Raw genomic sequence first — 26,595 nt, forward strand, 5'->3', positions numbered from 1 at the left:
GCTAACCACTGTGCCACCGTGCCGCCCCGGGCTGAAATGTGTTCTAAAAGTGCACATCAGGGAATCCAGCCAATTGGGTTTGGTGGTTTCCTGCCCAATATAAGCTCCAATCACACTACATTCTAAAGATAGAATTTCAACCTTCTGTTCATCAAGTACATTTCACAGAATCCCTACAGTGCAGAAGTCTGCACCAACTCTCCGATAGAGAATCCCACCCAGGCCCTTTTTCCGTAACCCCAGAAATCTACCCTACTAATCCTAACCTACACACCTTGGGACACTAGGGGGCAATTCAGCATGGCCAATCCACCCAACCTGCACATCTTTGGACTGTGGGAGGAAACTGGAGCACCCGGAGGAAACCCACGCAGACATGGGGAGAACGTGCAGACTCCACACATTGTATTACTGAGAGCTCACGTGAACAATTCAGGTCTCTGTATTGCAGAGAGGATATCGATACAGGGGGGAGTGAAAAGCAATTTGCAAATTTGCAGAGGTGTTACCAGAATTGAGAGGTGGCAGCATTCGGGAAAAACTGAACAGGCTGGGGCTGTTTCCACTGGGAAAGGGAAGGCTGGAGGGTGATGGAATAGAGATCTTCAAAGTTCTGAAAGGGTTTGGCAAGTTAAACACAGAACCGGAGGTGAGAGTAAAACCAGGAGGCCGTTGATATAAAACAGTAATTAATTAATCAATGAAATAAGGGATTCAGGAGAAACTTTTTTATACAGACACCGTTGAAAAGGTGGAAGTCGCTACCATACAGAGAAGTTAAGCAGGATAATGTAAATGCCTTTGTGGAGAAGCTGGGCAAACCCATGAGGGAGAAAGGGAAGGCAGTGCTGATGAGGTGAAGGAAAGGAGTGTTTCCAGATGTCCTTACAGAGTGCCGCAGAGCTCTGAAACACTCGAGATTCTGAGTGGGTGGTTGCTGATGAGTTCATCCCATAGAACATTGCGATCTAGAGAGCGAGCACTACTGAGAATGCTAATGATAAGCATGCAGCAGTGGGGGTCCTGCACAAGTGATCTGACTGCTTATTCTCCCAGTCTCCCCTCCACAGGCACCTCATCAAACTGCCCGACATACACAGCGCCCAGGTGGGGCAGAACATCCCGGCTCTCTTGACCCAGAAATACATAGAATCTCGACAGCGCAGAAGGAGGCCATTCGGCCCATTGCGTCTGCACCGACCACAATCCCACCCAGGCCCTATTCCCATAACCCCGCATATCGACCCTGCTGATCCCCCTGACACTGGGGTCAATTTAGCACGGCCAATCAACCTAACCCGCACATCTTTGGAGTGTCGGAGGAAACCGGAGCACCCCGAGGAAACCCACGCAGACACGGGGAGAACATGCAGACTCCGCACAGACAGTGACCCAAGGCCGGAATCGAACCCGGGTCCCTGGCGCTGTGAGGCAGCAACGCTAAGCACTGTGCCACCGTGCGCGCCTTAACACCCTCCTCTTGTCTCGTTACCCACTGGAACATCTCCATGTTCAATTTGATTTCCGTGTGCGGAGGAGACATTCAGCAGTGGGAAATGCACAAGTGAAGGCTGAAGGGCGTGCGTAGCACTTCTGAGAAAAACATTTGGAAAATTATACATCCCAGAATTCACATGGAAATATGCCTGACTGGCCGGGGGGGGTCCTCAAACAGCGGCTGGCATAGCGGTCAACGGTGGAATTGCCAGTTTTTGGTGTCCAGGCCCCCTCGATCCACTCTCTCAGTGCCAGTTAGCTCTGGATGGCTTGGTCAGGGTACAAATGAAACAAAAGTCAGCCAGGGTCCGCTGTCCAGTGTCCATCATCTGGGATATTCCAACCCTCCCCGCCGGCGGAATCTTCCAGCCCTGTCAAAGGTTAACCCTCCCCCCTCCCCCCCCCACTCCATGGTGAGGTCAGCGAGCTACGCAAAAAGTCAGCAATTTCGTTGGGGGATCCTCAGAATCATGAGTTCAAATTCTGCTACGACAGCTTAAAAACAGAGAAAATGAACAGCCTGCCGTCTGTAACGAGTGACCAGGCAGTTTGTTGGATTGTCATTAAAAACCCAATTTGTTCAGTAATATGCTTTAGCACAGAAAACCTCCATGTCCTTTCCCAGTCTGGCTGCTATCTGACTCCTGTCCCACACCAAGGCTAATTCCGTCCCTCCCGCCAAGGGTGCAAGTCCCACACTCACCTACTTACTGGTCCAGAGTGCAGCCTGTAAGGGGGGTGGTGGGGGAGGGAAGACCTTTGTTAACGTCAGTCAGCTTGGGAATGATATTTCTTCTTTGGGGGGGGGTGGTGAGAGCAAGCGGTAAACACCCCCTCACAGCTTCCACCTGTAAAATTCAACCCTGACTAAAGATTGGCTCCGGTGCTATCCCCCACTGAGGGCTTTTCCCTGAATTTTAACTTCCCTCTGAGGAGAGTCTGGATGAGGTGCTGATAAGCAGGATAAAAGCAAATTCCTGCTGCGGATGCTGGAATCTGAAACCAACAGAGAAAATGCTGGAAAATCTCAGCAGGTCTGGCAGCATCTGTGAGGAGAGGAAAGAGCTGACGTTTCGAGTCCAGGTGACCCTTTGTCAAAGCTTTGGCAAGCTTTTGACTATAACTTCAACAGATATTTAATTGACTGTAAAGCAATTTGAGATATCCTCAGATCATAGAAGGGGCTATGTAAATGCAAGTCTTTCCCCCCCCCCCCTAGCGTAGTTATCCGAGTGTGAGAGTGAATCCCTGTGCTTTGTGCAAAAAACTCATCGCAAGCAAAGCTTTGACAAAGGACCATCTAGTGTCGAAACGTCAGCTCTTTTCTCTCCTTCCAGATGCTGCCAGACCTGCTGAGATTTTCCAGCATTTTCTCTTTTGTTTGCTGATAGGCAGGGTTGGCTAACAAATGCCAGGGAAGCCCTCAGCCTGAGATTGAATTTAATTTAAAAATGTCACCACTGGGTCAGTCTAGAGACATCAATTCCCCTTCATCGGGAACAGGCTAGGCTGTGATGCCCCCCCTGGTTCAATAGCCCCTCTGCAACTTACTGTCCAGACCAGTTTGTTAGAATGTAACCAATGATAACATCGGATCTGTTATAGTGTGACCAATGGCAACAAGCTGTAAGGGTCAGCTGACTCAGTAAACTATGTAACCAATGACAAAAAGGTCAGCTGACCAGTTGACTCAGTATAAATAAGAATCTGTTGGGAATTGGGGAGAGCTTGGAATGGCCCAGGATGAGGCCTCCTGTGTTAGAGTAATGAAGTTTCTTGATTAAACCTTTTTCTTTGATTTATAAATTGGAGTAAGTTTAGTTTTATTTTATTGCCTACAAGTGAAGAGTTCCTTATGGTGAATGAACACTGTTGCGTAAGGCACCAGACTGCGACCCAACACCTCTGTCACAGCACTGGGCATCATCTCGTGGTTAATAAATGCCGGCCTTGCGAATGAATGAATATTGTTTTGAAAAGGACAGCCCAGGGGGAACATTAAAGGAATTAGGAAAAGCAGGTCAGAGAGGAGAAGGACTCTGATTAAACACTTACTGGTCTTCTTCTGTATTCTTTATCCACTCCATGTCGTGTGGGTCACGGGTCAGCTCCTGGGGAGGGGAGATGGGGGAGAGCAGGCAATGAAAAGTGAAACAACCAAATGATGAGGGGGAAAAAAGTCAGATTAATTTATCACTCTTCCTTTGATCTATTCCTCTCCCTTCCTTTGCTGTGCCTGACCAACACAGCAAGGAGTTTTAGACATGGGCCGGTGCTGCTCCTGTTTAAACTGTTCATTGTTAGGTGGCTCATAGAATCCCTACAGCACAGAACAAGGCCATTCGGCCCATCGAGTCTGCACTGACCACAATCCCACCCAGGCCCTATCCTCATAACTCCACATATTTACCCTCGCTAATCCCCCTGACACTAAGGGTCAATTTAGCACGGCCAATCAACCTAACCCGCACATCTTTGGACTGTGGGAGGAAACTGGAGCACCCTGAGGAAGCAGACACGGGGAGAATGTGCAAACTCCACACAGGCAGTGACCCGAGGCTGGAATCGAACCCGGGTCCCTGGCGCTGTGAGGCAGCAGTGCTAACCACCGTGCCACTCATAGGGGTCTAGCAAAAAAGCACCGAAGGAGCTGAGAAACAGCACTTTGAGAAGGACATCGTCGTCAATAAACTGATTAACTTCAAATTTTAAATTCTGCGCATTGATCCATGGAGAGAAGGACAGTGCAGCAACATAATGCACATTTAGTTTATGTCACTATATCCGTATCAATGTACTGTATTAAAAATATCGACGTCTACATTTATAATGGGAATTAGTAATATCAGGTATCCCTATTCATAGAACCATAGAATTCCGACATTACAGAAAGAGGCCATTTGGCCCATCGAGTCTGCACCGACTCTCTCTGACAGAGGTCCTTCCCCCCCACCCGTCAGCTCTGACGAAGCGTCATCCAGACTCGAAGCATTGGCTCTATTCTTTCCCGGCAGATGCTGTCAGACCTGCTGATATTTTCCAGCATTTTCTGTTTTCCTTTCCCCGCCCTATCCCCACAACCCCACACATTTACCGCGGCTAATCCACCAAACTTACACATCTTGGGACACGAATGGGCAACTTAGCATGGCCAATCCACCGAACCTGCACATTTTCGGACTGTGGGAGGAAACCGGAGCATCCGGAGGAAACCCATGCAGACACGGGGAGAATGTGCAAACTCCACACAAACAGGCACCCAAGGCCCAGAATCGAACCCGGGTCCCTGGAGCTGTGAGGCGGCAATGCTGACCACTGTGTCGCCCAGCATGCTGTCATATTAAGAAGTCTCGTAACACCAGGTTAAAGTCCAACAGGTTTATTTGGAATCACGAGTGAGTCACCTGATGAAGGATCAGCGGTCCGAAAGCTTGTGATTCCAAGTAACCCTGTTGGACTTTAACCTGTTGTTGTGAGACTTCTTACTGTGCCCATCCAAGTCCAACGCCGGCATCTCCACATTATGCTGTCATATTGTCCATCCAGTGAGGAGGCTGTGATCCCTCAGGCTGCCTGCACTGTTAGATCTGATGACAGTGCTAACTTAGCGCACTGGAATTTGCTCTCCAGCCACCCTGGTTTCTGACTCAGCTTTTCACTGGGAGAACATCTCCGGTCACTTTTTAAAAAGGGGTCTTGCTCTTCTCCACTGACCTGTGTGCAGCTTTCCTGTAAGCTCTGCTGGCTTAGCTGGGACTGTAGGCGGTCACACTCCTCTTTGTATTGCCTCTCCCGCCACTGGCAACTATGCAGCTTCCTTCGGAGTTCATCAACCTCCTCCTGCAACCTCTGAACTTCCAGTTCATCCAGCTGCGGATGCTCCGCCCTGCAGTTCTGCTGTCGCCTGGGACTCTCCAGTCCTGCAGCACAACACAAGGGAACATGGTCAAGATTTAATGCACATCAAACACACAATCGATAAACACCAAGGGCAGAATTTTACCGTCCCGCCCGTGTCGGGAATCGTAGCGGGCGGGACACGGACCATGCAAAGGTCCGTTGATCTTGGGCAGGATTTTCCAGTCTTGGGATGAGCGCGGCCGGAAAATCCCGCCCCAAATCTCCAAACCTTTAAAGAAAGTTACCAAAAAGCTAAAGGCAGCAATGGTCTTGTGAATTCTATTGATAGTCCTATTCTACACCAGTTGTAGAAGTGAATCATAGAATCCCTACAGTGCAGAAGAAGACCATTCGGACCATCGAGCCTGTACCAACAACAATCCCATCCAGGCCCTATACCCTTAACTCCACTATTTCCCCCTGACAGTAAGGGGCAATTTAGCATGGCCAATCCACCTAACCCACCCATCTTTGAACTGTGGGAGGAAACTGGAGCACCCAGAGGAAACCCATGGGGAGAACGTACAAACTCCACACAGCCACCCAAGGCTGGAATTGAACCCGGGTCCCTGGAGCTGTGATGCAGCAGTGCTGACCACTGTGCCACCCAATGCCAATGGAATCCTATTGACACGTTAAAGACATGTCAATAGTCTTTAACTATTGACATGTCCTTTAGGGAAGGAAATGTTCACCCAGTTTGGCCTACATGTGACTTCAGATCCACAGCAATGTGACTGACCCTTAACTGCCCTCTGAAATGGCCGTGCAAGCCACTCAATTTCAAGAGCAATTGGGGATCGGCAATAAATGCTGGTCTTGCCCAGCGATGCCCACACCCCATGAATGAATAAAGAAAAGAAGTATAAATTATTTTAGCTCTACCAAATATCATTGAATTCTATTTCTAGCTCCACAGATGCTGCTGAGTGTATCCGGCATTTTCTGTTCCTATTTCAGATTAATATGTTCAATTCTGGGCATCACAATTTAGGAATGATGTTAAGGAGGTTAATTAGAATGTAGCATGCCATGTCCTGGTGTTTGTTCCAAGGCATCTGGGATCATTGGTTAATATACCAATATAACAACACATAAGAGTATAAGGTCTAGCAACAGGCCATTCAATCCATGCTAGCGTTTGCGTATCACTCCCAATCCTCCCCATTTCACTCCATCAGTATAATCTATACATGCTGAGCAATTTCCCCTTAAATACCTCGATACCATACAACTCAACTATGAGGGGTATCACGGTGGCACAGTGGTTAGCACTGCTGCCTCACAGCGCCAGGGGCCCGGGTTCAATTCCAGCCTTGGGTGACTGTCTGTGCGGAGTCTGCACATTTTCCCCATGTCTGCGTGGGTTTCCTCTGGGTGCTCCGGTTTCCCCCCCACAGTCCAGAGATATGCGGGCAAGGTGGATTAGCCATTTTAAATTGCCCCTTACTATCAAAAGGTATGTAGGTTAGGGGGATTAGTCATGCTAAATTTCCCCTTAGTGTCCAAAGGTGTGTAGGTTAGGGGGATTAGCGAGGGGTTACGGGGATAGGGCAGAGGGTGGACCTGAGTGAGATGCTCTGTTGGAGAGTCGGTGCAGACCCGAAGGGCTGAATGGCCTCCTTCTGCACTGTAGGGTTTCCAAGATTCTATGACCAAGGCTAACTGTCCAGTGTAGTACAGTGGGAGTGCTACACTGTCAAAGGTGCCAACATTCAGATGAGACATTAAACAGGTGCCCGGGTGAATATAAAGAATCCTCACGGCTCTCTTTTGAAGAAGAGTAGGGGAGTTATCACCGCTGTGTCCTGGCCAATCAGCATCACACACACAAACAGATTATCTGGTGGCAATCACGCAGCTGTTTGTGGGAGCTTGCTGTGCACAATTTGGCTGCTCCTACAATAAGACAGTGGCTACGCTTCAGAAGCTTTCATTGGCTGTGAAGCACTTTGAGATGTCCAGTGGTCATGAAAAGCACTTCATAAATGCAAGTCTTTCTGTTTTTAACTACTCCCTGTCATAGCAAGTTCCACACTCTGGAGAACGAGCTTTCTTCTCAATTCCCTACTGGATTTCTTGGTGACTATCTTAGGTCAACAGGGTGAGGTTCAAACCAAGACACAGAGTTTTCCTTTCTCCAGAGAGTTTATTGCCCTTGTTCAGTCTCACAGCTCTCCTCCCACTCACCCAGTGCCCCAGCCATCACCAACTTATATTTACTCAAAGTACTTAATTAAACAACGCCCTTCACGTGTGTGTCCAGACAATGGAGTGCGACCCCGCAGGCTCATACACAGAGCGCATGGGGTTTCGCGGGGGAGCGGCCATAGTGCACGTTGCACTGCCGAGAAACATCTTTGGGATTCACTGCGCGTGAACCAGATTAGCATATTTAAATCCTCATTTAAATATGTTCTGTCGGTTTGAAGCCAGATTCTCCAGGCACTGCCAGCTTGGAGTTTGGCACAGCCAGGGTGGCACTGGCAAAGGGTATGGTCTGAAGGAGGTGCCCGAGGGTACAGGGACTGAAGGGGGCGCCTGAAGGAGGGGGTGCTGAGGTTGGTGCCTGAAGGAGTCGAGGCCTGAAGGGGAGTCCCTGAAAGGGCAGAGCCTTAGGTGACCCCATAGTGGGGTATCAATCACTCCATGGGGTGGGGAGCATACCCCGATGCTGGCAAGGTGGGGGGGGGGGGGGCAGCAGCTGAGGCCCCCTCATGCCTACGTAGTGCCAGGGGAGGGCGACCCGGATATTTAGTGTTGGGGGTGAGATTGCCTCTTTGGGGTTGAAGGTTGGGGGTGTTCCCCATGTCTGCGGGGGAGAGGGGGGCAGGGGTTGCAATGGCCGTGGTGAGGGGGAAGGGGGTTCTTCAACTTAACTTTGAGATTGGGGTGGCCTTTTAAAAACAATGCCCCGTTCCCTAAGGATCCAGCCTTGCCGGCGTCTTCAAGTCCCCACTCAGTGTGGCAGAATTCAGTGAGAATCTCCCCCAGGCTCCAAAAACTATTGCAAGTGTGGTTGGATTGCAAACTGAATCGCCCCAACAAGACGCTTTGAAATGTTGTACGAGAATTCTACCCACGTACCATTAGCATCTTGTAATGATGACCTCTAGTTTTGCTCTGCCCCACATAAATGCAAACACCCTGGCTGGAATTCTCCAGCTGTTCATGGCCCGTCACCTGCCAGCCAGCATGGGGAATTTGGCACTCAGCCAGGCCTTCAGGCACTGAAGCGGATCAGGCATGAGCGGCCAGAGAATCCCACCCTCTGTGTCTACGCTATCAAAACCTTTCACAATTTTAAAGACCTCTATTAAGACTTTCTCTTTACAATAGAAGAGGCCCCATCTGTTTCCCCTTCAAGCCACACTTGGAATACTGGGTACAGTTCTGGTCACCCTATTATAGAAAGGATATTATTAAACTCGAAAGAGTGCAGAAAAGATTTACTAGGATGCTACCAAGACTTCATGGTTTGAGTTATAAGGAGAGGCTGGATAGACTGGGAGTTTTTTCTCTGGAGCGTAGGAGGCTGAGGGGTGACCTTATAGAGGTCTATAAAATAATGAGGGGCATAGACAAGGTAGATAGTCAATATATTTTCCCAAAGGTAGGGGAGTCTAAAACTAGACAACATTGGTTTAGGGTGAGAGGGGTGAGATACAAAAGTGTCCAGAGGGGCGATTTTTTCACACAGAGGGTGGTGAGTGTCTGAAACAAGCTGCCAGAGGTAGTAGTAGAGGCGGGTACAATTTTGTCTTTTAAAAAGTGTTTTAACAGTTACATGGGTAAGATGGATATAGAGGGATATGGGCCAAATGCAGGCAATTGGAATTAGCTTAGGGGTTTAAAAAATAGGGTGGCATGGACAAGTTGGGCTGAAGGGTCTGTTCCCATGCTGTAAATCTCTATGACTCTATATAAAGCACCTGAGCTCTGCCTGTTAGTGTTTTGCTGTCTTTTGACATAGGCTGTTTTGTAATGAACATTGTTCCTCACACGTGTCTATCACCTCCCTGGAACCCATTGCTTTATGTACAAGGTGGCCCTGTGAATGGACGGACGAAGGCACAATACCGTAACGGCATCCACGGCTAGGGCTCAGCTGGATAATCTGCTCATCCTTTGCCTGGAGCTGGTCGTTGAGTATCTGAACTGAGCTGTCCCGCAGCCTCAGCGCCTGTTCCAGACTCTGAATCGTGGAGACGTGATCTTCAGCCAGGACTGTCTGCGGGGGGGGGGGGGGGAGAAAAATAAAGTTGCGGGTCAGCGACAGTGAAACAATTGTCTCGAGTGAAGATGCTGGCTTCTTAGCTGAGCGGCGCTATGGACGGTGTCCCTGCCTCCAAGCCGCGAGAATCGGGGTTCAAGTCCCACTCCAAGGCTGGAATTCTCTGACCTCGCCCGCGGCTGGGATTCTCCAGTCCCGCTGCTACGAATGAAGATTTGGCTGAGCGCCAAATTCTCTGTTATTGTTTGCAGCGGCATGTGTGAGACTGGAGAATTCCAGCGCAAGGCTTGATGGACATGGAAGGTGTGTTCGTAATGCAGTCAGGTAGCTTGATGTTCAACCTGTAAATCCTTCCAATGTGCCTGTGGTGGGGAGCTGGAGTGGCAGAGACACCTGGTCAGCTTGCTGTGGAATGACTTGCCCCAGGCTCACAACCCATTTCAGGAAAAATAGGTTCTCGGCAAGGAAAGTGTGAGCTAATTGTCTAACTCATGCATCGCTCAATGTCGGAATTATGACTGGATTAAGCACCATTTTGCATTTGCTACATTACAACAATGACGTGTGGGGTCTATCTGTGCAGAAATTGGCTGCTGTGTTTGTTACATCACAACAGTGACTGCACTTTCAAAGTAATTTGTTGGTTGTAAACCACTCTGGGATGCAGTTAAAGGTGCTATATTAATGTAAGTACTTTCTGTTTACTCACTGCAGTCATGGGAATGCAGACTGTGCTCTAAAAGGCGCAACGTGCCTTTCGTTAGGCTATTGCGAAGAAACCATATCCTTTTTACTGAGACAAAGTTGTAGCTTAAAAAAGGAGAGATAAAGAGTTGCCATTCTAGCTGGGAGTCTGCTGAGGACAGAGATCTGCAAACTGCTCTAAAACTCATTTTCTCTCTGAAAGCTTCAAGACTGTTAGCACAATATATAGCAAGTAGATTTATGGTTGTTAACTGTATTTAAAGTGGAATTTTACCTCTGAGAGGAATGTTGTTCATTTGGAACTGGAACAGTGATAAGTTAGAAATTAAAATTGACTCCTTTCATTTCTAAATATTGTTCAACTGTTAATGGTTAAGCTGCTTCATTTGTTAGAGCTATATTTAAACTGTTATCAAATAAAGTTTGTTTTACTATAAAAGATCCCTAATTTGTCAGTGGAATCATTCCTGGAAGCATCCTTTCCTCCCACTTATGCAAAAATAGAAAAATTGTTGGCATCCAAATATAACCTGAGGTTCTGGTCCAGCACCCTAACACATTACAACAATGACTTGTGGGATCTTACTGTACAGAAATTGGTTGCTGCATTTCTTATATTACAACAATGACTTGTGGGATCTTACTGTGCAGAGATTGGCTGCTGCGTTTGTTACATCACAACAGCGACTGCACTTTCAAAGTAATTTGTTGGTTGTAAAACACTCTGGGATGCAGTTAAAGGTGCTATATTAATGCAAGTACTTTCTGCTTACTCATTCTGCAGTCATGGGAATGCAGACTGTGCTCTAAAAGGCGCAACGTGCCTTTTGTTGAAGTTGGACTATTGGAAAGAAAGCATATCCTCTTTACTAAGACAAAGCTGTATCTTAAAAAGGGGGAGATAAAGACTTGCATTTATCTAGCACCTTTCATGGCCAGTGGACGCTTGACAGCCAATAAAATCCATTTTGAAGTGCAGTTACTGTTGTCATGTAGGAAACACAGCAGCGAATTTACAGACAGCAATTTCTTACAAAGAACAAAGTGATAATGACCAGATCATTTGTATCTTCGTGATGGGATAAATATTGGCCAGGGCACCAGAAATAACTTCCCTGCACCTGCCTGAAATACTGCCACGGGACCATTTACATCCACCACAGCGGGCAGATGGGGACTTGGTTTAAAGTCTCATCCAAAAGACAGCACCTCTGACAGTGCAGTGCTCCCTCAGTACGGCCCTGGAGTGTCTGCTTTGATTATTGTGTTCTGGCCCTGGAGTGGGACTGGAAAACCGAGGGAGTCAGAGGTGCACGTGCTGCCAACTGATCCGCAGATGTTCCTCGGAGACTGTGACCCTTTTACTTTCCACCGCCCTGCCATTTTTAGCTCTCTCCCTGCACCATATGCTGCGTAGTCTCAAAGGAAATCACTGCTGGTAGCTCCAGCCAGAGCACCGTCAAGGCATTCACAAATCCTTAATGCAGGGCAGCCATCCAAAAGACCCTGTGGGGAGCTGTAATGTGCCAAAAAAAAAGCAAAATCACTTTAACGTGAGGAGCAATGTCCGAGCCATTTCTAAACCCGTTCTGCGAGGTTCCTGTTCTCCTGCCTCTGGGTCGCCTGACATCAGTTCCTCTGATGGGGAAGAGCCAGAAGTGGCGGGGTTTAATCTTTAAAACACGTTAGCTTGCAATCCCAGCCTGCGCTTGGCTCACACGATGTACGCTTGATGCTCTGAAACAATTCCTCCCAAAGCCCCTCCAGCATTAGCTGCTAAAAATAGAACGACGAGAGAAGAAAAGAATTCTCATGAATGCTTCTCTTGTGGATCGAAGCCAAAAGGAAAAGCTGTGGGGGTCAGAAAGCAAATTGAATTTTTTTTTTTAAAAACAGGAAAAGCTTAAATTGTTCCACCTCTTGGACCTAAAATATTAATCTGCATTCCTCTCTTATCTATCTAATTTTGTCATAATAAAAATGAAATGTTGGTATTTATAGCTAAAGGAATAAAATATAACAGTAAGGAAGCATTGTTGCAATGAGGGGCAGCATGGTGGCAGAGATAGGGCCTGGGTGGGATTGTGGTCAGTGCAGGCTCGATGGGCCAAATGGTCTCCTTCTGCACTGTACACATCTATGATTCTATGATTCTACAGTGGTTAGCACTGCTGCCTCACAGCGCCAGGAACCCGGGTTCAATTCCGACCTCGCGTGACTGCCTGTGTGGAGTTTGCACGTTCTCCCCGTGTCTGCATGGGTTTCCTCCGGGTGCTCCGGTTTCCTCTTACAGTCCAAAGATGTGCGGGTTAGGTGCATTGGCCATGCTAAATTGCCCCTGAGTGTCCCAAGATGCGTAGATTAGAGGGACTAGTGGGGTAGATATGTGGGGTTACCGGGGTGGGGTCTGGGTGGGATTGTTGTCAGTGCAGACTTGATGGGCCGAATGGCTCCCCTCTGAACTGTAGGGTTTCTATGTATGTAGCTATACAAGGCATTGGTGAGGCCGCACCTGGAGTATTGTGCACAGTTTTGGTGCCCTTATTTGAGGAAAGATGTAGTGGGTTTGGAGGCAGTTCAGAGAAGGTTCACTAGATTGATTCCAGGAATGAGGGGTTTGTCGTATGAAGAGAGACTGAACAGTTTAGGCCGATACTCTCTGGAATTTAGAAGAACGAGGGGAGAACAAATTGAGGTATACAAGATGATAAAAGGTATGGATAAAGTAGAAGTGGAGCGGATGCTTCCTCTTGTGGGGCATTCTGGGACGAGAGGTCATAATCTTAGGATAAGGGAGAGCAAATTTAAAACAGAGTTGAGGAAATACTACTTCTCCCAAAGGGTTGTGAATCTGTGGAATTCGCTACCCCAGAGTGCAGTGGGACAGTGAGTAAATTTAAGGAGGAGTTAGATAGATTTTTAATTGGTAATGGGTTGAAGGGTTATGGGGAGTAGGCAGGAAAATGGGGATGAGGAGCATATCAACCATGATCAAATAGGGGAGCAGACTCGATGGGCCGAATGGCCTAATTCTGCTCCAGTATCTTGTGAACCTATATCGACTTCCTGCTATCTACTTTCCAGCTCGTTCCGCACATTGTGAAATGCAGCTACAGCTTCTTCCCTGCTGCTGCCATCACTTTTGAATGGACCTATCTCGCATTAAGTTGATCTTTCTCGCCATCCTAGCAATGACTGTAACACCACATTCTGCACTCTCTCCTTTCCTTCTCTATGAATGGTATGCTTTGTCTGTATCACGCGCAAGAAACAATACTTTTCACTGTATCCCAATACATGTGACAATAATAAATCAAATCAAATCACTATTTATCCTGAGGCAGCCTTTCCTGATGGTTGGAAAAGACCACATTTATTTCTTTAAGAAGATGGTGATGGGCCTTCTTATTGGTCATTGGAGTTGCCAACACTCCAGGATTGGCCTGGAGCCTGCGGCTGAGTTGCTCTGGCAGAGAGCCAGCATGGAAACAAGGGGCCAAATGGCCACCTTCTGTGCTGTAACCATGCCATGATAGCTTGATTCCAAACACTGTCATTAGCAACCTCAGAGGGGCATTGAATCATAGAATCCTTACAGTGGAGATTGCATGTTCTTCCTGTGTCTTATGTGGGTTTCCTCCAGGTGCTCTGGGGTTACCTCCCACAGTCCAAAGATGTGTGAGTTAGATGGATTGGCCATGTTAAATTGCCCCTTAGTGTCCAAAAATGTGTAGGTTATGGGGATTAGTCATGGTAAATGCACGGGGTTACAGGGATAGGGCGGAGGGGAGGGTCTGGGTGCGATGCTCCTTTGGAGAGTTGGTGGAGATTCGATGGGCTGAATGGCCTCTTTCTGCACTATAGGGATTCTCTGATTCTATTCTATCCTCTTCTTTGAAGGCCGTTTATTGAGTCAGGATTTTGTCGATTTTCTGATGCCAGCTCACAAACTGCCAGATTGCCATAGCAACACCAGACCTCAAAAGCACCAAGAACTTCAGTCACTTGATGACCACCACAATGCTGTTCGCAGTGTGGACTGGATGTCACATCACTCCATGTCCTGTAACCTGGGCTTATCAGTAGTAACAGTCGCCAATGCTACATGTTGTCTGAACAGAACCATCTTTGGAAGTCAGAGCTTTAAATCCGAGCAGCGATCATCACACACTGCCCGAGAAGTATGGTCAGTGCCGCAGTAATCTTTACAATTCCTCTCAGTGCTAATTTTAACTTCTCCTTACTGAAATCCAACCAGTCATCAAAAAAACTCCCTGATTCTTTTTTAAAGGCATTTTTCCTCAGTGGAGTTTTATGAACTGCACACTGCACACATTTAAAAATAAACACTTCAGATCGCTTTGAAGTGTTACCAATAAATTAGAGCCAATTCCAGGCTCCCAGCAGGGAACCTAACCTGAGATTCTCAGCCCATTCATTTCAAGGAAAGGGCCGGCCGTGAGCCTGCAATACTCACCCGTCTGGATCCCTGGGAGCCCAGAATCGGCCGCAGGAAACACTGGCTGGAGGTTTACCACCCCAGCGAGGTGGGGGAAGGGTCAGAAATTACAGCCAATAATCCCATTGGCCTCAATTCCTGCCAGGGGCTGTAAGATGTCGCCCACTCTTTTTCAGAGGTGATAAGGAATCAAAGATCCTTCTTGAAGTAGCTCCTTCATCATGACCCAGTTAATAATGAGCTCTCTGCTGACAAGCCATGGTATTCCCACACCGGATTCCTGGCGTGTGCTGAGTCAGTTGATGCTGCATTCGGCTCCCATTGCCGCAGGACTAAACTCATGGCTTGTTTTTTAAATTGGCAAGTCATGTTGCAGCTTTATAGAACCTTAGTTAGGCCGCACTTGGAATACAGTGTTCAATTCTGGTCGCCCGCCACACTACCAGAAGGATGTGGAGGTTTTGGAGAGGGTACAGAAAAGATTTGCCAGGATGTTGCCCGGTATGGAGGGCATCAGCTATGAGGAGAGGTTGGAGAAACTTGGTTTGTTCTCACTGGAACGACAGAGGTTGAGGGGTGACCTGATGGAAGTCTACTAGATTATGAGGGGCATGGACAGAGTGGATAGTCAGAAGCTTTTTCCCAGTTTGGAAGAGTCAATTACTAGGGGGCACAGGTTTAAGGTTTAAAGGAGATTACGAGGCAGATTTTTTACACAGAGAGTGGTAGGTGCCTGGAATTTGTTGCCAGGGGAGGTAGTGAAAGCAGATACGATAGTGATTTTTAAAGGGCATCTTGATAAATACATGAATAGGATGGGAATAGAGGGATATAGTCCCCGGAAGGGTAGAGGGTTTTAAGTCGGATAGCATGGTCGGTGCAGGCTTGGAGGGCCGAAGAGACTGTTCCTATGCTGTAATTTTCTTTGTTCTTTATTCTTTGACTTCCCGAATCTAGAGACAACATGCGGCGGCAGATAAACCACGTGCTTATCTCTATTTTCCATTGCTGGAACGGGTCACAAGCCTGAAGGAGAGGCGATGGCCTAGTGGTATTATCGCTAGACTATTAATCCAGAAACTCAGCTAATGTTCTAGGGGCCCGGGTTCAAATCCCACCACTGTGATTTCAATAAAAAATATCTGAATCAAGAATCTACTGATGACCGTGAAACCATTGTCGGTTGTCGGAAAAGCCCATCTGGTTCACTAATGTCCTTCAGGGAAGGAAATCTGCCGTCCTTACCTGGTCTGGCCTACATGTGACTCCAGAGCCGCAGCAATGTCGTTGACTCTCAACTGCCCTCTGAAATGGCCTAGCAAGTCACTCAGTTCAAGGGCAACTAGGGATGGGCAATAAATGCTGGCCAGCCAGCGGTGCCCATGTCCCATGAATGAATAAAGAAAACACAGAAGTTATAGCCTGAGGGATGCCACGCTGCATCAAGTATGGCTGACCAGGAACCTCTCTCATTCCTACCATCCACCACAGGTGCATTGGAAGGATTTCCAGATTGACAATCAACATGTTTGGTCTCATTATGAGCGCGCCTTCCTTGGCCAACAAGACCCAGAGTCTCAGAGTGGGACTCGAACCCAGAGCTTCTGGCTCAGAGGCAGGGATGCTACCCAATGTGCCACGAGATTTTCTCTCAGGATTGGGGAAGAAGAAAACATAGGGTTCCGCCTCCTGATTGTCTTCTCTTTGTGGATTTTGGGTGAGGAGAAGCTACAGCGCAGGAGCAGGCCATTCGGCCCAACTGATCTATGTTGGGCTTTGTACTCCAAACAAGCCAATTCCAAAATCACCTCACCTCACCCCATCAGCATATCCTCTTTCCCATTCTCACCTAAGTGCTTGATGAACTTTTCTTTAAATGTATCAATGCCAGTTACCCAACTATTCCCTGTGTTAACAAGTTACAACTCTTTAGGTAAAGGAGTTTCTATTGGATCATTAATGAATGTTATGAATGGCAACAGACCCAATACAAAGAGTGGAATTTCATGCCCCCCCCCCCCGCCACCCCTCCCCTCTCCTCCTCCCCCACTGCATGTTTCAAGCAGCGGAGGCGACTCCCTATTGGCCCAGCAGCAGGATCTTCCAGTTACATTCATGTCTATGCCGTTTTTCGTGGGAAGGAAAATTCTGCCCAAAGCCCTAAAAAACACTCCTCGTGCATCTTAACGTGGTAATTGTGTAATTATGTTCTCGACCAATTCTTCAAAAAACTGGATTTAGAATCCAGCAAGAGACAGTTCAAATCCCGTCATGGGAGATAAATCTTTTTAAAACAAAACTGGTTATCAGTAAAAGTGACAGTGAAGCTGTAAAGACGTAACTAGTGGACGGACATTCATAGTTTGAGGATAAGGGATAAACCTTTTAGGACTGAGGTGATGAGAGACTTCTTCACCCAGAGGGTGGCGAACGTGTGGAATTCACTACCACAGAAAGTATTTGAGGCCAAAACATTGTCTGATTTCAAGAGGAAATTAGATCTAGCTCTTGGGGCTAAAGGGATCAAGGGGTATGGGGAAGGTGGGATCAGGATATTGAATTTGATGATCAGCTATGATCAAAATGAATGGCGGAACAGGCTCGAAGGGCCGAATGGCCTACTCCAGCTTCCAATTTCTATATTTCTATTCATTAAGGGAAGACTCCTACTGTCCTTCTTCATGCAGCTAAATGCAGCTCCAGTCCTATTCCACCATGGTTGATGGAAAGAAGGAATATTTGCCTTTATATAGCGTCTTTCACAATCTCAGGATGCCTCGAAGCTCTTTATTAGGAATGACGTATGTTTGAAGTGAAGTCGCTCCCGCTGTAATGAAGGGAACACAGCTACTGAGTTGCACGTGGCTTGCTCCCTCACACATCAATGTGACAATGATCAGATAATCTGTATCTGTGATGTTGATTGAGAGATGGATGTTGGCCAGGACACTGTCCCTCCCCAAGAGCAGCGCGACTGGATCTTTTACATCCACCTAAAAGGGCAGATGGAGCTCATCCAAAAGACGGCACCTCTGACAGTGCAGCCCTCCCTCGGTACTGCACTGGAGAGTCACCCTAGATCTTAGAGCTCGAAGCCTGGAGCTGGACTTGAACCCACAACTTTCTGATTTAGAGGCAAGACTCTTTATTGCCCACTCAAATGGCCTAGCAAGCCGCTTAATTGTATCAAACCCAGGCAACTGGGTGGGCAGTAAATGCTCATCTTGCCAATTATGTCCATATCCTGAGAATGGCTCGAAGGGCTGAATGGCCTACTCCTGCTTCTATTTTCTACATTTCCATTCATTAGGGGGGAACTCTTACTGTCCTTTTCGAATCTGGTCTAAATTAACTTTAAAAAGGCCCCAATAAAATCATCTGCTATTAGAAATAAAACAGTGCTTACATAACTTCAACTAACTCCCTATCTAATAAAATAACTGTGGGCACAGTGAATAGCGCTGCTGCCTCATAGCGTCAGGGTCCCGGGTTCAATCCCCGTCTTGGTTCACTGTCAGTGCGGAATCTGCACGTTCTCCCCGTGTCTGCGTGGGTTTCCTCCGGGTTCTCTAGTTTCCCCCCTCAGTCTGAAAGACGTGCTGGGTAGCTGCATTGGCCATACTAAATTCTCCCTCAGTGTACCCGAACAGGCACCAGAGTGTGGTGACAAGAGGATTTTCACACCAACTTCATTGCAGTGTTAATGTGAGCCTTACTTGTGACACTAATAAAAAAACTTTAATTGCATGAGACCTCAATTTTTTTTGCAGCTGGTTAGGAAGTACTTTATCAAACACCATTTCGGAAGTCAAGATATCAACCATCCATCCATTATTCTATCCACTTCCTCAGTCAAACTGCAAGGTTTGGATCAATTATTTCTGGGACCATAGATCAGTGCCAAAGATCAAAACCATAAATCAGCAGTAATGTGGATCAGAAACATACCATTTCTTCCAGCTGTTGATGTAGGTCATCTTTCTCGGAGCGGATTTTCTCGTACGCTTGAATGACCTCATCCAGATGTTCCTCCCTTTCTTTGCTGTCTCGAAGCTGGAAATTAATTAAAAATCATCACTTAATTGATGAGACACGTGAGGGAATCTATCTGGCTCAGATGAGAATAGACTAGTTACACATAACTCTACTGAATCTCTGAAAAGCAGCAATATTCCCTTCACGGTGGGACAGTGGTTAGCACTGCGGCCTCACAGCGCCAGGGACCCGGGTTCAATTCTGGCCTCGGGTCGCTGTCTGTGTGGAGTCTGCACATTCTCCCCGTGTCTGCGTGGGTTTCCTCTGGGTGCTCCGGTTTCCTCCCACACTCCAAAGATGCGCGGGTTGGGTGGATTGGGCATGCTAAATTGCCCCTTAGTGTCCAAAGATGTGTGGGTCAGGTGGACTGGCCATGCTAAATTGCCCCTTAGTGTCAGGGGGATTAGCAGGGTAAATAGGTGGCATTACAGGGATAGGGCCTGGGTGGGATTGTTGTCAGTGTAAGCTCGATGAGTCGAATCGCCTCCTTCTGCACTGTAGGGATTCTCTGATTCTATTACACGTGAAGGGAATCCTTGCTTAAATATTCTTTCCAGTGGGTGTGGGCGTCGCTGGCTAAGCCAGCAACTATCATCCATCACTAATCACCCTTGGACAGATGGTGGTGAGCCACCTTCTTGAACGGCTGCAGTCGGCGTGTGTAGTTACACCCACAGCGCTGTTAGGAAAAGAATCATAGAATCCCTACAGTACAGAAGGAGGCTATTCGGCCCATCGAGTCTGTAACAACCACAATCCCACCCAGGCCCTATTTCCGCAACCCCACGCATTTACCTTGCTAGTCCCCCTATCACTAAGGGGCAATTTAGCACGGCCAATCCACCTAACCCGCACCTCTTTGGAGTGTGGGAGGAAACTGGAGCACCCGGAGGAAACCCACGCAGACACGGGGAGAATGTGCAAACTCCACAAAGACAGTGACCCGAGGCCAGAATTCATAGAATCATAGAATCCATACAGTATAGAAGGAGGCTATTCGGCCCATCGAATCTGCACCAACAATCCTACCCCAGGCCCTACCCCCACAATCCCACACATTTACCCCCACTAACCCTGTTAACCTACACATTCCTGGACACGTAGGGGCAATTTAGCATGGCCAATCAACTTAACCCGCACGTCTCTGAACCTGGGACCCTGGCACTGTGAGGCAGCAGTGCTAACTGGATTGTGGCGACTAGGGGATTTTCACAGTAACTTCATTGCAGTGTTAATGTAAGCCCACTAATAAGGAGTTCCAGTTCAGTTTCCAGTTCACTGGTTTGTACGTTGGTCACACCTTGTAAGATTGGACACAAACCTGGTTTCTGAAGTGCTCCAGCTGTTCCCTCAGCCGACTGTTCTCATTCCTCAGCAAAGTAACGTCAAGCAAGCTTTGAGGTGACTTCCTGTCATCCGCAAATTCATTTGACAAGGAAAACTGGGAAGAAGAGAAGAGAGGAGAGCAGAATTAGGCATTGCACCAGGAGAACAGAAGGACAGGGGCAGGAGGAGGCCATTCAGCCCCTTCCACCTGTTCTGCCACTCAAAATCATTACGACCAATCATTACCGTTACTTCGACCTCAACTCCATCTTGCCAATCAATCGCCATTGCATCCCAAAGTGTATCAACATCTGCCTTGAATATACCGGGTGGGACTCAATGGGCCGAATGGTCTCCTCCTGTGCTGTAATTTCTCTATGGCTCTATAGGCTGCAAGAAACTACGAAAGGTCGTGAATGAAGCCCAGTCCATAACGCAAACCAGCCGCCCATCCGTTGACTCTGTCTACACTTCCCGCTGCCTCAGCAAAGCAGCCGGCATAATTAAGGACCCCACGCACTCCGGACATTCTCTCTTCCACCTTCTTCCGTCGGGAAAAAAGTACAAAAGTCTGAGGTCACGTGCCAACCGACTCAAGAACAGCTTCTTTCCTGCTGCCATCAGACTTTTGAATGGACCTACCTCGCAATAAGTTGATCGTTCTCTACAACCTAGCTATGTCTGTAACACTACATTCTGCACTCTCTCATTTCCTTCTCTATGACCGGTATGCTTTGTCTGTATAGCGCGCAAGAAACAATAATTTTCACTGTGTGTTAATACATGTGACAACAATAAATCAAATCAATTAAAGACAACTGAGCATCCACTGACCTCCAAGGTTGAGAATTCACAAGGTCACATGTGGCCTTCTCCCGAATATTGTTCCTCCCGACCCCCACCCTACATTCCTGCCTATCTAGCCCCCACATGTCTCATTCCCAGGAACAGGAGCATATTCCAGCAAGGGTCACTGTGCAGCAGTGGGAACCTAGGTTGACCTTTTCCTCCTCTGTTAGCACAACAGTCTGAAAGCAACCTGCTCCTAGGTTGAGAATAACTAGCCCAGGAAGAATCAGGAATTAGACTGCGCCATTCCTAATCCATGCAGCTCAATTCTCAACTTGCAATACTTTTATTGACTAAGATCTTTCACCAGACCTGTTGCTGTTAAAGACAATTGCCCTTCCCTAAAACCTTCCTACATTCCCAATCTCTTTTGTTCTGATGCTGGCCATTCATACATCAAGCCACTAGCCCCCGCACCACAACCCCTCTGTTACGACACAGAGGTTAATCCCCTTTACCTCGCTTCATAATCTGGTAGAAGTGTTTGGGAAGGTGTGTTAACTGTTCGATATTAACATTTAGAGGTTCATTAACATAAATTTAGCATGGCCAATCAACTTAACCCGCACGTCTCTGAACCTGGGACCCTGGCACTGTGAGGCAGCAGTGCTAACTTTAAGAGAATAATTAACAAATTATTTTATTTTTTAACCAAACAGGAACTTTAACTAAACCAGTCACATTTTAATTAAAGGAGAGTTTGACTGAAATGCTGTTCAAATAAACACAAGGAACATTCATTACCAAAACAGTAATAACAGAATTTGAGTCACTCTCAGAGAAGATATACAACCAAGTCTGATAGCGTTTGGAAGTTTTGGAGTTCTTCTGTAGTTGTCCACTGTCTGTAAGCGCCATCGGATTTGGTACTTTTCGCTGGTTAGAGGGTGATTTATCTTAAGACCTGTCTGAAACTGGCAGAACCACTTGCTCCAGTTGACCTAACTGCCTTTAACTGCTTCAGGTGATGGGGCCTTGTTTCTGGTTGAACTCCTGGCTCAACCCCGGGTGGAACTGAACTGAAGGAAGTTGAGTTCCTCTTTTACATTCCTGATGACCTACGCACTCGCTACGTGAGGATTGGTTTGCTGTTGACAACAACAGCAAATTCAAATCTGATAGGTTTCCTTTAGCTGAGTGTCTTCTTTAAACTCATAGGCTAACAAAGTGTAAAAACCTGCAGAGTCTGTTACCAAGGCAACCCTGTTGTCTGGTCCTCGAAACAAATAGAGTCTGTGTGTACTCTGCATTTTAAACATCTTAGCATTGAACGAAACCAGCTTTTAAAGGGACTGATACAAAACCAGTTTTTAAAGGGACCACGCACTGGTGTTTCCCCTCTAGTGTTGTACATTCTTTACATCTTCACAACACCCTCCAACCCAACCCCATACTACTTTCTCCCAACACTGGCTGCTTAGGCATCTCAGCAGCGTTGAATGCTTCAATTGTTCTGTGTTCGATTATGTGAGCCTGGTAACTGATCTATGCTCACTGCGTTTGATTGGTTAAGCCTGGGTGTTGACTCAGAGCAAAGTTAATAGACACCAAGAAGCAGCTGGAAGCTTCTAGAATCATGAGGGAATAGACATTTTAAGTATCATATAGAACTCTATAAATTAATTTCCTGGACACTTAGAAACTGGTGTCATTGCTGGATTGGTTAGAGATATTGGGAGGAGGCAAGTCCATGGAGTGGTTTAAAGATGAGTGCGAGAGGTTTGAAATTGAGTCATTGGTTGGGCAGGCACTATCAATTGCAGCTCTGGTGAAGCAATCAGCATTTATACACTAGAATGCACATGTTGTTGCCGAACTGTAATAATTATTAATGGCTCCGATCTACAGTTGCGTGAACTGGAGCCACTAGCATCTGTTTCTGTTCTCAGACAAATACATTGGTAAATTAAACTTGTCAGACTCTGTCTTGGTGCCTGGAACAGCCTCAAAATCCTGTTTTCTAATTAATAACCCTCACCCTCAACCTCCCTATGCAATGAAATAGATTTGAAATACCCGCATGCGCGTACTTCCTGGGCTTCCCTCATCTCTCAGATGGTTGAAGTGTGACCCAATTTCACACACTCACACAGTAACCTATTCATTGACACAATGCTATATATAGCTATCCGCACAACCTGCCCTGGATGCCTATGGTTTCTGCCGTATCTCAGTGGATTCACTCTTTGTCAGTCTGATAGATTAACAAAGAAATATTTTGACACAGGGAGAGAAGCTGACTTTCATCGCTGCCTGTTCAGCCTGGAGTCTGAGGGTGCGACTGCACAATGTTACAACTAACATGTGTACTCAACATGTGGTAATTAACATCAGTGCAGCATCAGTGTGTTTCATTCTGAACTCCCAACTCTCCTACTGGGTCCAAACAAGCTCAACAGAGTTGTTCCTTTCCCTGTCATATCAAAGGCGAGCTGCTCCCTTCTATACCTTGATTAGTGGGTTTGGAAAATCTTACTTTCCTTTATTTACGAACATTAACCTTCCTGCTGAAGAATAAACGGGAACGAAAGCTGGAAACTTGAAATCAGAACAGAAAATGTTGATTAAATAGAGAAAGTGAGGCAGTTTGAGGATCTACCTGCTTTTCTTCCACCACATTCTTGCACTAAGAGAACCATCCCTTTGTCAGATTTTCCATGCTTCCTTTCTCTTCAGTTGTAATGCTTTACACTTCCTATGGCTCCATCTTTTGTTTCTAGATGTGCCTCATCACCACCTCCTTTTGCTCTGCATCTTCCTCATTTTTATTATTTACTCAGTCTTGCTTTCCGCCCTATGACAGTTTATTCATTAGTGTCACAAGTAGGCTTACGTTAACACTGCAATGAAGTTACTGTGATAATCCCATAGTCGCCACATTCCAGCAGCTGTTCAATCATAGAAACCCTACAGTACAGAAAGAGGCCATTCGGCCCATTGAGTCTGCACCGACCACAATCCCACCCAGGCCCTACCCCCACATCCCTACATATTTACCCACTAATCCCCCTAACCTACGCATCTCAGGACACTAAGGGCAATTTTTAGCATGGCCAATCAACCTCACCCGCACATCTTTGGACTGTGGGAGGAAACCGGAGCACCCGGAGGAAACCCACGCAGACACGAGGAGAATGTGCAAACTCTACACAGACAGTGACCCGAGCCGGGAATCGAACCCAGGCCCCTGGAGCTGTCAAGCAGCAGTGCTAACCACTGTGCCGCACTGAGGGAGACTTCAGGCACACTGAGGGAGAATTTAGCATGGCCAATGCACCTAACCAGCACGTCTTTCGAACTGTGGGGACAGAGCACCCGGAGGAAACCCACGCAGACATGGGGAGAACATGCAGACTTTGCACAGACAGTGACCCAAGCCGGGAATCGAACCTGTGTCCCTGGCGCTGTGAGGCAGCAGTGCTAACCACTGTGCTACCGTTCATTCATTTTTTGTTTCCATCTTCCCATCCCAGGAGAAGATGGAGGCAGTGGCATTAGCATTTAGTGTCCTGGGAACAAGGGTTCAAATCCCACCACAGCAGTCAGTGGAATTTAAAAACTTAAATTAATAACTTGGAATTAAAATGCTCGTCTCAGTATTGGTGACCATGAAACCATTGTCAATCATCATAAAAACCCATCTGGTTCACTAATGTTCTTTAGGGAAGAAAAGCTGCCATCCTTACCTGGTCTGACTGACATGTGACTCAAGAGCAACGTGGTCGACTCTTAACTGCCCTCCGAAATGGGCTAGCAAGCCACTCAGTTCAAGGCCAATTAGGGATGGGAAACAAATACTGACCTGTCCAACACTGCCTACATCCCATGAAAGAATGAAAAAGGTCCTTTTTCAATTTGTTTAACATCTGTACGTGTCTCTAGACATCTTCCAATTTTCATGTGTACACTGACAATGCCTGGCTGTATCTCACCACCACCTCTCCCAACTCCTCTATTCTCAATTATCATACTGTCTCGGGATACTTTGTTACATTAAAGGCATCATATAAATACAAGTTATTATTATTCTGATGAAAAGTGATTAACCTGAAATGTGCATAGAAGGGGCCCAAAGTTAACTGTATGCAAGTGGGTGGGTTTTTAATGGGTTAAAATTGGGCGGCACGGTAGCACAATGGTTAGCACTGCTGCCTCTCAGGGACCCGGGTTCGATTCCCGGCTTGGGTCACTGTCTGCGTACGTTCTCCCAGTGTCTGCGTGGATTTCCACCGGGTGCTCCGGTTTCCTCCCACAGTCCGAAAGACGTGCTGGTTAGGTGTATTGGCCATGCTAAATTGTCCCTCAGTGTACCCCGAACAGGGGCCGGAGTGTAGAGATGTTCACAGTAACTTCATTGCAGTGTCAATGTAAGCTTACTTGTGATTAATAAATACATTTAAAAAAAATATTCTTCTCTCCACAGATACTGCCGGGTCTGCTGCGTATTTTCCAGCATTTTTCTCAGAATGAGCAGGAACTCGATTGTTGCCATGGCAAAGAGTCAGAATGAAACATCTGAGAGAGGAAAGTCTGCGAAAGGAACTGTCTTCAAAACTTATCATCATTTTCCAAAACCTGGCAGATCTTGATTTCGTTTCCATGGTTCCCAAGCAATGAGGAGATGAGGAGAGACTAAGTCGGTTAGGATTATATTCACTGGAGTTTAGAAGAGTGAGAGGGGATCTCACAGAAACTTATAAAATTCTAACAGGGTTAGACAGAGTAGATTCAAAAAGAATGTTCCCGATGGTAGGGGGAGTCCAGAACTAGGGGTCATAGTTTGAGGGTAAGGGGTAAACAAAGAACAAAGAAAATTACAGCACAGGAACAGGCCCTTCGGCCCTCCAAGCCTGCACCGACCATGCTGTCTGACTTAACTAAAACCCCCTACGCTTCCGGGGACCATCTCCCCCTATTCCCATCTCATTCATGTACTTGTCAAGACGCCTCTTAAAAGTCACTACCGTATCCGCTTCCACTACCTCCCCCGGCAACGAGTTCCAGGCACCCACCACTCTCTGTGTAAAAAATCTGCCTCGTACATCTCTTTTAAAACTTGCCCCTCGCACCTTAAACCTATGCCCCCTAGTAATTGACTCTTCCACCCTGGGAAAAAGCTTCTGACTATCCACTCTGTCCATGCCTCTCATAATCTTGTAGACTTCTATCAGGTCTCCCCTCAACCTCCGTCGCTCCAGTGAGAACAAACCAAGTTTCTCCAACCTCTCCTCATAGCTAATGCCCTCCATACCAGGCAACATCCTGGTAAATCTTTTCTGTACCCTCTCCAAAGCCTCCACATCCTTCTGGTAGTGTGGCGACCAGAATTGAACACCATATTCCAAGTGCGGCCTCACTAAGGTTCTATAAAGCGTCAACATGACTTGCCAATTTTTAAACTCAATACCCCGGCCGATGAAGGCAAGCATGCCGTATGCCTTCTTGACTACCTTCTCCACCTGCATTGCCACTTTCAGTGACCTGTGTATTTGTACACCCAGATCCCTTTGCCTATCAATACTCCTAAGGGTTCTGCCATTTACTGCATATTTTCTATCTGTATTAGACCTTCCAAAATGCATTACCTCAC

At 47.0% G+C, this 26,595-nt stretch overlaps 1 protein-coding gene across 2 annotated transcripts in view; it reads right to left on the reverse strand.

Annotated features, from left to right (window-relative positions):
• The window catches only part of tbkbp1 (TBK1 binding protein 1), a 153,569-nt gene that overhangs the window by 112,068 nt on the left and 14,906 nt on the right, over window positions 1–26,595 (reverse strand). For both annotated transcript variants that reach the window (XM_078224125.1, XM_078224124.1), the window contains 5 exons: window positions 20,152–20,271; window positions 18,744–18,848; window positions 9,478–9,628; window positions 5,212–5,417; window positions 3,553–3,608 (listed from right to left, as the gene is read on the reverse strand). In XM_078224125.1, the coding sequence (XP_078080251.1) occupies window positions 3,553–3,608; window positions 5,212–5,417; window positions 9,478–9,628; window positions 18,744–18,848; window positions 20,152–20,271 (638 nt within the window). The remainder of the gene's footprint in view (window positions 1–3,552; window positions 3,609–5,211; window positions 5,418–9,477; window positions 9,629–18,743; window positions 18,849–20,151; window positions 20,272–26,595) is intronic.

This window comes from Mustelus asterias, chromosome 11 (genome assembly GCF_964213995.1).
Source record: "Mustelus asterias chromosome 11, sMusAst1.hap1.1, whole genome shotgun sequence".
Taxonomy (NCBI): Eukaryota; Metazoa; Chordata; class Chondrichthyes; order Carcharhiniformes; family Triakidae; genus Mustelus; species Mustelus asterias.